Source organism: Stegastes partitus, unplaced genomic scaffold, assembly GCF_000690725.1.
Source record: "Stegastes partitus isolate 25-593 unplaced genomic scaffold, Stegastes_partitus-1.0.2 Scaffold494, whole genome shotgun sequence".
Taxonomy (NCBI): Eukaryota; Metazoa; Chordata; class Actinopteri; family Pomacentridae; genus Stegastes; species Stegastes partitus.
This window is the reverse complement of record NW_007578225.1, coordinates 64080-75927: the sequence shown is the minus strand read 5'-3', so window position 1 is coordinate 75927 and position 11848 is coordinate 64080. Positions and strand designations below refer to the sequence as shown.

At 42.4% G+C, this 11848-nt stretch overlaps 2 protein-coding genes across 2 annotated transcripts in view; both read left to right on the top strand.

Annotated features, from left to right (window-relative positions):
- The window catches only part of cunh21orf91 (chromosome unknown C21orf91 homolog), a 17746-nt gene extending 14353 nt beyond the window's left edge, over positions 1 to 3393 (top strand). The window contains exons 4-5 of the mRNA XM_008287282.1: positions 45 to 107; positions 981 to 3393. Of these exons, the coding sequence (XP_008285504.1) occupies positions 45 to 107; positions 981 to 1168 (251 nt within the window). The 3' untranslated portion in view covers positions 1169 to 3393. The remainder of the gene's footprint in view (positions 1 to 44; positions 108 to 980) is intronic.
- A 2161-nt stretch (positions 3394 to 5554) lies between these two features.
- btg3 (B-cell translocation gene 3) lies at positions 5555 to 10178 on the top strand. Its single transcript, XM_008287281.1, has 5 exons — positions 5555 to 5587; positions 6946 to 7152; positions 7257 to 7394; positions 8055 to 8247; positions 9615 to 10178. Exons 2-5 carry the CDS (start codon positions 6980 to 6982, stop codon positions 9816 to 9818), a joined length of 708 nt encoding a protein of 235 aa, XP_008285503.1. The 5' UTR covers positions 5555 to 5587; positions 6946 to 6979; the 3' UTR covers positions 9819 to 10178.
- The last annotated feature ends 1670 nt before the right edge of the window (positions 10179 to 11848 follow it).

Below are 11848 nucleotides of genomic sequence, written 5' to 3'. Positions count from 1 at the left end.
CTGTAACTCACACACTCTGATAGAAACCATTTCTTTTCTTTCAGTGACTAAAATGAGTTTGGATGAGCTCCATCAGCTGAACGCTCAGCTCCTGATGCAGATTCAAAGTAAGTCTTTTTTCCTGCCATTCTCTTTGAACATGCAAGTCTCAGTTATTCATATTTAAAACAGCATCAGTATGTAATGCCTGTCTCTGAGAAATCCCAGCGGCAGATTGGGTAACGTCAGGAAAAAGCAGCACAGCATTCCCAGTCTGATTCTGAGCTCCCACATCCAGAACAGAAGACTGAGTGAAGCCGGGGCTAATATAGACTGCAGGGTTTCTAGTCCACACATCATCTCCTTCCATGTGACCAGCTGCAGTGAACTGAGCTCTGGAAAAACTGGTTTTTAGCATAAAGCAACACAACCAGGTTCAGAGAGGCCACCTGACTCTTGGGACGAGGTTAAAGGGGAGAAAGAAGACGACACCAAAGAGAAACAGACAGATTAACATTTAGTTTGAGGGATGAAAGGAGTGAAATTATCTCGCTTGTCGCTGTAAAGAAGCAACTTCTATATGGAAATGTGAGAGGAGATAGCGAGTGCCTGGACCAGGAGAAGCACCTCCACATAGTTTCATTACTCTGCTCGGAACAGATGGGAAGTTATTGCTCAGATAAATTTGGCAGATAGCACATGCCCAATATTTAATGATCTGCAGTCCTTTTTGTGTTCGAAGTGTTTTCATGCCTGCAGCTTCTTCTTTTTAATTAGTGCTTCTCAGCTGTTTACTAACTAAAGTTGTCAGTGTGAATATATCTCCTTTTCTTGGAGGCATCTTAAACGTTTCCAGTCGTGTTGCGTTCGCTCTGTGCTCCTTCAGAAATCAGTACGAGTGATTTTCTTCGTCCGGTGTGTTTCTACCAGCCGTCGTAAGCCGACCTTGTGTGTGAATAAAAGCGCTGACGTCCTTCGTCTGCCTCTCTCTCCCTTCGCAGAAGTCTTCGAGGAGCTGACGGTCGCCGTGCAAGAGAAAGACTCGCTGGCGTCGGAGCTGCACGTGCGTCACATTGCCATCGAGCAGCTCTTCAAGAACTGTGCCAAGCTGCCCTGGCTGCACATCAGCAGGGCCGGGGTCAAGGCCAGCAGCGGCGGCGGTGGCGGCGGCGGCGGCCCTGTGGAGTGACCTGCTGGTTCCAGCCAGCAGCAGGCAGGACGCTGGAAGGCTTCCTGTCCCCCTGCTGGGAAGAACCTCACGAACACTTCAGGAAGCAGCAAAAACACTTTCACATGTCCTGAGTGACTTCTACAACACTATGATGACGTTGGGTTGTTGGCTCTGCATTAGAGCAGCATTAAGGGCTTGGGTGCAGTCGTGGTTGCAGTGACGGTGCGAGGATTAATAGTTTTACTGCATATATTGCTCATCCGGCATGTGAGTTCCACCCAAATCAAGTAACCAGGGTGCATGCTACCACCAGGTGGACTGGCTCACAGAGGCTCCTGTGTTTTTGTGTGTTTTTTTTTAAATCATTTACCTGATTGCAGCCTGAAAGCAGCTTGCAGGATTTTACTTGCTGTTGGTTTTATTTTCATTGTTTATTTTTGCTCTTTGGCATTTCAGTGTTCATTGTTTCAGTTTTTTGTAAACACGCGTTCTTATGTCAGACATGGATTTTCAAACTGCTCCTCCAGGGTTTTTAGTAGAAAGTGATGAGTTGCAGTATTTTACCAGGGTGTGAACAGATAGTGTTTGCAGTAGTATTTGATTGCTGTTGTCATTTTAAAGCCACGACAAAGTGCTTTGAATCGACACTGTGGTCCGTGAAGAACGTCGTCTTTGTACGGCGTAAAGGTTCAGAGGTACAACTTCTGGGAACTTGTAAGCAATACTAACAGATTTATGCCACATTTATTTAGAGTTTTAAAAACTAGCTGCGGTTACAGGTCAGTTCTAGAGAACACCCAGACGTACCCTAAAGAACCACTGCAGCAAAGACAGATGAGAACGTCTGTTGAAAGTGAAAGTGTCAGAAGACAACGGACGAGCTGTGCAGGTTTGTGTTTGTGCGGTCGATGAGTGTTTTGGGAGTGTCCTGGAACAATAACAGCAGCTTGGTAAGCAGATAATATAGCCTCCCCGTGGCTTAAAGCGATAGGTATTTTTATTATTATTCAGCTTCTGGGTTTATAGCAACTATTATTGCTGCTGAGATTTAGTACAAAGCTGTTTGCCGTCTGGTGTATAGCTGTCAAGCACAAGTTAAACGAACGGCTATACACTGAATGAGCAGTATCAGAAAAGGAGAAACTGAACTATTGAACAATATATCAAGCTGCCAAACCAAAGTCTGTTCTGTGTTTCATAAACAAACTACAAGCATTTGACTTCGTTTCCACATAAAGATGCAATACCAACAGATTTTCAAATGTATGTGGCTTATCCTGACCGCAGGTTTTTACTCTGACGGTGTTGAATCGATGCGTTCTCAGAGTGTATGCTTTCCGATCAGTTTTATTTATCTGTCAGCGTTGCCGCGTGTCGCCCTCTCTGCTGTGCTACGGTGATGTCATAGCAATACAAACAGGACGGTTTGGTCTATGTGCCTCTGCAGGTCCTTGAGTTTTGAGCTAAAGAAAGATGTAAAAATGGTTTTTAACGCTCTGCAGTTTTGGTTAATGTATCATTCAGGAACCCTATGCAAGAAAAAGACAAATAAATCAGAAGCCTTATTACGTAGAAACTATCTAAAAGCATATTGGTTGTCTGAGTTGTGTTTTTAGAGGAACTACTCGAGTATAAGAAGCTGGGGAAAGACGAGGTTCTAATCAGACTGATGTTTAGAGAAACTCAGCATTGTCAGCGTATCTCTGTTGCTCTCTCTTTGTAAGAGATTCGATGTATTTGACCCTTTTGGGGTTTCAAGAGAGGTTTTTAGCTCCATTTTAAACTTTTATTTGGTTAACTGTGTTCAGTGTGCTTGAGTGTTTGCGAGTATTTAGACAGCTGGTCCGAAATGCAAGTTTTCAGTCGATTTTCAGTTCAATCTTCAGCTGTATGTTTTTTTTTTTTTTTAATGTGTGTGTTTTAATTCTGAAAGCTGTGTATTTTTTGAATACTGTGGAAACATGCCTGGACCTGCGCCTCCGTCAGGCTGCCTGTTCTCGCTCGTCTGTTTGTTTCCACTGGAGATGTCAGCATACCTGATACACCTCCGCCTCCTTTCTCTAGACTTGACTCCTCATTCGTTTGTTTTTCTACGTTTGGTTGCATTTGTGTTGTTTGATGTTTTGCATTCTATTTATTGTGTGTTTTCATGGACCTTACAGGCTGTGTGATTTGTGCTCAAGTGACAGTTTGTATTTTTTTTTTTTTTTCATAAAAATAAAATGAAATTATTTTACTACATACTCTGATGTGTTGGTATTTTTCCTGCTTGTGGCCACAGACAAAACCTGGTTGGTGTGTTTCAAACGCTGTTGTAGCACAAACAGTTAACATGGAGTACATTCACATCATGGCTTCCTGACATTGTAACCTGTAGGAAGTGCAACGTTAGCCCTTTGGGTGAAGGTTTTGTTTGAACATTTCACACATATCTGTGTTTCAGAACGTGGTGCTATCCGGCACATTGTTTTGTCCACGAGTTATGTGACAGCACCTTCTCCAAAAAGACAAGGCTTCAAGTTTTTTCATGTCCTTTAGAAGGGGACAAATGTGTGGAGTTAGAATATTGAGGTGGACGTGTGTCCCTTATAGCTGCAAGGTGGCTCGATGGTTAGCAACTAGAAGGTCGCCGGTTCGCCGGTGGAGTCTCCATGTTCTCCCCGTGCAGCGTGGGTTGTCTCCGGGTTCTCTGGCTTCCTCCCACAGTCCAGAAACATGCTGAGGTTAATTGGTGATTGTAAATTGTCCGTAGGTGTGAATGTGAGTGTGCTTGGTTGTCTGTCTCTAAGTGTAGCCCTGTGATAGACTGGTTACCTGTCCAGGTGAACCTGCCTTCACCCTGAGTCAGCTGGGATAGATTTCAGCCCCCCATAGTGAGGATTAAGCGGTGTATAGATGATGGATGGATGGATCTATGCCTATCGTTGGCCTCATGCAGTCGTCTGCGCTTAATAACCTAAATGAAACTTTGACTATAATTAATGCTACTTGCAATTAAAACAACACAAAGTCATTGGTTTATGTGCAGTCGTTTGCCTTATTATAACCCAATTACTGACAACTTAGGTTTTTTTGGATGGACTGAACATGAACTAGGAGATGGTGTTTGCTTCACTCTGTATGGATAGAGGTTGGGCGCCTCCTTGTGGACAAAGATTGCCTAAACGTACAAGTGATCTTGATGAGGGTAATTTCTGGGAATTCCAGGCGTTGTGTTATGGAGTAAACATCAGGAGAAATAGACAACCTTTGAACTAACATTCTGAGTAAGTTCAATACCAACATTGTGACTAAAATGAGAGGTTTATGGTACATCGTACATAAACACAACTTTTAAATAGGATCCTTTTGCACATTTCAAGTTGTTTACACTACACACTGATACTTTGCACATCTTCAGGGGAAGAATGTGCACTTTTCTGCACAATTTGTACGTCCGTCTCACTTAAATAACATTGTGCATGTTTGTATTATTTTAATATTTTGCTCTTTGTCCTGTAACACTTCCTGTTTATTTGACACTTTGTCCTTATTTAATTTTTTTTTTTTTTTTATCCCCTTGAAGAGATTCAAGGTAGCTCACACATATTACATGTAGTAAGTGGTGTGAAAACCTACTTGGCAATCAAACTGATTTTGATTCTGGTAAAGTGTGGTGCAGTTTTGATGTTGTTAAAACCAAACTTATTTTGTTTAGTCGTAAAGCTGCAATAAATCATTATTATGTACAGTTTGTCCAGCAAAAAATGCTCCCAACACAATGAAATTAAAAGACAAGTCCAGTGGTGCAAAAAATACAAGTATAAAAGACAAATAAGAATATATAAATATAATTACAAAATGAGCCAATAGGAAGTATGTACAGTTTGCAATGAGCATGGTAATAACCAAACGGTAGAGAAACATACATGATACAAATAAATAATATAGTATATATAAAATATTATACAACTTATAAAAATTAAAAATAATAATTAAAACAAAATAATTGTAATATAATATAGTACAATATAGATAATAAATATATGTGATAAATAGTTCAGACTACGGAGACTAATGTGCGCTCAGTATTAAAAATGAGTGGAATACGCTGAAATTTGCCAACTAACTGCTGTTTTCCTACTGAATAGCGTGCAAACTTGGTTCTGCTTTGTTTTCATGATTTACGGTAAAGTTACATCAGCGGTTGCAACCATCGGAACAAACAAAAACATACCTGACAGCATGAGTCACAACAACAGGGAGGGTGACTCACTCACTGACAGGCAGCGGCTCCACCAATCACTGCGCTTTGGTGGCTTGCTCGGAGCCAATCGGAATTGGTAATGGGCGGGGTTTGTGCTGTGAAGGGCGGAGTCAGTGACCGTGTTTTTCTCCTGCCAACTTGTCCCAGCCATTCATTTTAGCCCGCACGCTGGCGGAGACTGTAAAAAAAAGGTACGTGAAGCTGTTTACATCCCTGCGTCTCATTGTGTTATGTAACTGCGTATAATGTGTCCTATATCTCAATACTGCAACATATACTATGACATTTTTTTCATGTTTTCCTGCTATATTGATGTTTTTTTTTGCTGTGTTTGTTAGCAACATGAGGTTGTTCGCGTTAACTTAGCACGTTAGCTGTGTAGCTACAGCTAACAGCGTTGTATTGTGTGAATAGCGCTTCGATGTATTCACCGAGCGGGCAGAGCTACCAGTGAAGCTATAACTATATTTATACTAACTGTAGCTGAGTTTCAAACTCATTTCGACGGCAATCGGGTCTTCTATTCCAATGGTTAGCCTAGCTGGGTCGCTAGCTAGCTGGCTAGGCTAACAGTACAGTAGGCTGTGTTATGGAGTGGGGCAGTGCGTGGATTACCGGAACCTTGGCGTCACAGCCCGCCTTTCTGGGAGATGTTCCGTTAACTGGCGGTTAACGGATCGCATCGCCCCAAGTACGTTTGTCTTTAGGATTCAAAACTGTGAAACGGTTTCTGGGTTGTTTTTTTCATTATTTTAAACAAAAGCATTCCCTGTAGCAGCAGCTGTTGCCACGTGCACGCGGACGCAAGGGCACAAAGGGAATCTGGAGGAGAAGTGATTTTGACAGATATTACAATTTTTAAAGTTGTACTTATCGGTAAAACAAGAGTTTTGACATTCTCTATTCAGTGGTAAAAGATAAATAAGGCTTTTTAAAACTCTTGAGCAGGTTAACTAGAGCTGTCATTAAACTTTAACATGTAATAATTTAGTAGTGCCTGTTAATAACAGATCCACGACGAGCTTTAGTCAAAGACAAGGACAATGAAATCCCGCTGTGTTGAAGTGTGTTACATAAGATGATTACATATTCTCATTGTGGCCCCACAAAGTCAAATGTGGGCAAATGTTTAACATCTGAGTGCAGCTTGTGTTTGAGCATTACTGTTGTTTGAACACATTCAAAGGGGACTCGGCACTTAAATGTGCATGTGGCACCTTTTCATATACATTTTGAATTCAAAAACCTCCTGTACTTATGTGGCTGATGTGTTTAAGCAGGATCATGTTCAGAACAGGCTGTGTATTCACCACAAAGAGTCTTTTTTCAAGTCTGTGATGTGTTTTAATGAAGTAAACAAATGCATGTGTTCTAAATATTGAGGGGTGCATATCTCCTGTCCACGTGTCAGAACATTACTTATTAAGAATGTGTCCCACGAAGCAGCTTCTAGGCTTGATTGTTAACATATTCTGCTAAATATGTCCAGCACGTGGTGTTAGCTGTGATTAAACTGTTACTCATCTGACCAAAGTTCGTTTGCTTACAGAGACTGTCCAGGTGTGATGAAACACATGTGAAATATGAGGAGAGAGATAGCAGCAGTGGTGTTCTTCCTGAAGAGACTTGTGAAAAAGGGGGAGAGGCTGGAATCGCACAAGGTCGAGCTGTTTGTTGAGAGACTGGCTGTCGCGCTGCAGGAGAAGTTTAAGGGTCACTGGTACCCTGAAAATCCCAGCAAAGGACAGGCCTACAGGTACCGCCCCTCTTCTATTGACGTACAGATGATACCTGTAAGTGGGACTGTTCGTCTTATGTTTAGGTGCCCCCAAGCTGAAATCGTTTTTATTTGCTTTGCAGGTGCATCAGAGTGAACAGGTTCCACAGGCAGGATCCAGAGCTGCTTCGAGCCTGCCAGGAAAGTGGGATTCAGTACCGGGACCTGGGACTGCCTCGTGAGCTCACGTTGTGGGTGGACCCTGGAGAGGTTTGTTGCAGGTGAGACTGAGTTTCATTGGCAGGAATACCAGAAAGTCATTCAAATAAATGTGTTGCGATGAGTGGGGGGACTTTAACGCATTAATTAACACGTAAATAATGCGTTAAAGTCACACCCCTAATATACTTTAAAGCGTTAGTTACGAATAATTAATTACAGCAATAATATCGCGTTATAAAAATTAGTTTGCATCCAGACAACACGGAGCGTTTGCCAGCGCCTGATTTCATGGTCCACCAATCACATGATGCACAAGCTGCGTCAGCGCTACGCTAACAACAACAAACATGGAGGAACAGGATGAGGGTGCATTGCTTGCCTGATGGAGTTTCATTTTACAAAACTGTCTGATGGAAGCCTTGACGAGAGTGTGGTTTTGTGCAGTTTGCATCCCACCGAAGCACATCGAGCTGACGGGACCACCTGAAAGCAAAGCAGCGAGCAAAGAAACCACCGGAGCTGTTAGCACTAACAGTCCTGGATAGCCACGCATTTTTTTAAGGCTTTATTATTGTTGTAATTAATTCATCGTAATTACCGCATTAAAGTCCCACCCCTAGTTTTTATTGTGTTGGTGCATAAACAAAGGATGTGAATGTGTTGTTTAGGCCATCAGTAGTCATCACTGTTGTGTTGCCTCCATCTTTTCCGATCACTAGGTATGGTGAGCACAACCCTTTTTTCTCAGTCGCCACTTTCTCCAGCGACGACGAGGATGACAAAGACGTTGCAAAGAAGGTGACCAGCGCTCTGGAGAGGGTGACGTCTGACTACCACTCAGGTTCTTCTTCTGACGAGGAGAGCACTCGTGCTTCCCCTCTGACCATCTCCAACAGGAACTGTGCTTACCAGGTAATGCAGAACACATCACTGTCCAGCCTGGTTTATCTTGTAACTGGATCGTTTAACTGCATGTAAAATATAGTACTAGGTTGTGATTGTTGAGGTAGAAACAGGCTTTTTTACTTCCAAGGGTAAATATTAAAACTCTTAAAGTCTGACATTCTCTCTCTCTGTCACCTCTTATTTGATTTACTTATTTGAGGTTTCTTTTCTCATTGAGCCTAAAAACATTTAAGAAAAAGAAGAAGAATCAGTTTTTAAAAAGTTCACATAATTATCCCAAAATACTAAATAGAATAATTAAAATTCATTTTCTACAACAAAAATACTGATCTATTAGTGTCATTGTTTTTTTTGTTTTTCTGTTTTTTGTCTTTAGCTTTTTGGTTTTGTTTTGACACTTAATGTTCTTTTAAGTAACTCTTGGATCACTTTTAATTTTAACTGGTCCTTAAAAGCATTTGTTGCAGTCTGCCTTTCCACTTTTTCTTCAATGACGTTGGCCAACAAACAAACACCTGAAATTTAAGCTATTAAAAAGGAAAAAAAAAAGAGCCAAACCAGTTTAGGATTAGACTTGTGGTATGACATGCAAACCTGAACAAGACATCCGTGAGTAGCTCTGAATGAAGAGACGCCCCTCAGCAGTGTGTAGAACAGTTAAAGCCATTGAACTTCTCTAATTTTGGGATATGGGGGAAAAAAAACAAACTAGAGTGCATTTGTACAACCAATGCTTCTGTCAAACCTCTACTGTGGCGGATGCTAATGTCCAACCATAGTCACAATATGAATGGAAAACTTGAATGCTGTTCTTTGTGTAGTCTTGATGCCGACTGTCTGTGAAGATCCTCACTTCTCCAGGTCGTGGGTATTCTCGTGGATTAATCGTAGGAGCTGGACTTGCTTGAGTTCCTTAAAGACGTTCCACCTCTCATCCAAGAGGCTTCATCAGTTCTGACTGACTAGTTGGGATTTCCAGATATCCTTAAGGAGCCATTAACACCTGAGTTTCAATTGGGGGTTTGTTGCTCCTCCCCCTCGTTATGTGAGTCGTTAGTGCTCCCCCTGACACAACCCTAATGAACCCCACTGTGTCAGGGGGAGCACTAACGACTCACATAACGAGGGGGAGGAGCAACAAACCCCCAATTGAAACTCAGGTGTTAAGTATGTGGAACTCCCAACTAGTCAGTCAGAACTGATGAAGCCTCTTGGATGAGAGGTGGAACGTCTTCAAGCAAGTCCAGCTGCTGCGATTAATCCACGAGAATAACTGATGCCCACTGGTTATGATAATGTGATTTTTTTTTTCATACATTTTTGTGGGCTTCTGTATGTAATTTTTATCTATTCAATTGTCGTCTCTCTTTCAGACCATGAATCCGGCTGCTCCTACTTGGCATCACAAAAAGATGGCACCAGGGAAAGGTCCGATCCTCCCGCGGCCCCCCTACGGCTACAGGCCCCGCAACAGACCCCCTCACACCCTGAGGCCAAACCTGTGGGTCCCTCCCGTCTACAGGAGAGGGCCTGCGCACTGGGACACGAACCATAGTCTGGCACACTGCTACACTTAGGATCATTGTGCTTCTTGTTCACACTGGACATTAAACCCGAAGGCAACTTACGATGATTGACCAATGTTTTCTTTTTAAACATACATTTTTATAGCTTAAATATTGGTTGTTTTTGAGAACGTCTTTTTGCACTTTAGACCATTTGTTATAGATTGAATAAATCACTTGTATTAAAATTAGATATTGAAATTGGAATAACTACACGTGTAGTCTTGAAGTACTGTATTTTTACTATGGGAGACGTTAACGTATGCCTACCTGTCCTTTGTGATAAAATGTTTTATTTATTCATAGTGACAAACTGTCAGATGTATAGACTTAAATTTATGGAGTTTTATTAAACATTTCCAAGCATCATAACGCTTTGTCCTTTTGGCATTTTTCTGTGTTTAAAGTGTAGCGTTTAAGGCTTTTTTTTTTTGGTTGTTGTTCCTGTTTTTTGACATTTAGTCGATCGCCTGCAGTCCAGAGGAGACACGGATAAAACACGCAACTGATGTCCTCGCCTCAACTCTAATGTTAGACACTGCAGTTATGTGATGTGCTAGTGCTAGGGATGCTTTTTGTTTCTTAACGATTGATCTGTAGCACTATACAAATGATGTAATACAGGGGTTCTCAACTGGTCTCACCCTGGGACCCACATGTTCCCATGGTCATTAAGTTGCGACCCAATTTTTTTAAGAATTCAGTATATTTTCCTGTGCAACGTGCATTTCAGAGCATATAACCATGCATAGTAACTGGACCATGACAACTGCATGTACAAAACTGCACAAAATAAATATCAAAACTACTCAAAAAGGGCTGCAAGGTGGCGCAGTTGCCTCGCAGCTAGAAGGTCGCTGGTTCGCGTCCCGGTGGGAGGCTCCATGTTCTCCTCGTGCAGCGTGGGTTCTCTCCGGGTTCTCCAGCTTCCTCCCACAGTCCAGAAACATGTTGAGGTTAATTGGTGATTGTAAATTGTCCGTAGGTGTGAATGTGAGTGTGCTTGGTTGTCTGTCTCTAAGTGTAGCCCTGTGATAGACTGGTTACCTGTCCAGGTGAACCTGCCTTCGCCCTGAGTCAGCTGGGTTAGGCTCCAGCCCCCCATGACCCTAGTGAGGATTAAGCGGTGTATAGATGATGGATGGATGGACTACTTGAAAATGAAGTTTTGGCCCAATCAGATCATTTGTTGAAGTTAACGAGACAGTTGGGCGCGTGCTCTACTCCTGATGAGAGTTTCAGAGTCTGGGGTGAGGGCAGACAGAGCTGCTCTCAGATCATGCTCAGTGTTTTCAAAATAAAAAATAAGTCCAACCTGAGATTCACATTATATATTATTTAATTTTGACCAGCTGTCCGCGACCGACTTTTGGGTCTCGACCCACCAGTTAAGAACCCCTGATGTAATATACATTTTGAGGCTGTGTTCAACTTGACAGAATAACCAGATCTTTGTCTCGAGCATAATCTTTTCCCTCAGATGACATTCAGATTCACATCCATTCCTCTGTGTGGCTGCAGAAATCTCAAATCAAATCCTGCTTTCATAGTTGGTTGCCACCGGGGCCCGGTGAGCAGGTTGGATGAGCAGACCCTCTGGAATGCTCATCATGAACATCTGTAATATTCAGTGTCTGTGGCTGGCGTCCCTCCAGACAAATCAGAGCTGTAATAGCATCAGCAGACGGGCCCTGTGGAGGGAATCGGCGACGAGCTCAAGGACAATGGATTCTTAATGGCTCAGAGAGTTCCTTACAGGATTGGTTAACTGATGCAAGGAAAATGCTGTATCATTTTCACCAAACTGGAGGGGAGCTAACATTTGTACTCCTCCATGTTTAACCACTCAGTGCTTCCAAATGAACCACCAGTCCCTGTACCTCCCAGCTGGTCTCGCTGTTCACTCTCTCGCCTGGGTAGCAAATTAACAGCGTTGCCAAGGATTAATTTAAATGGCACCAGGACAGAACAGTCGCCTCTGGACATGTGAGCTGAGAATATGTCTGAGATTTTGGTAATGGAGCTGGTTATAGGGTTGCCAC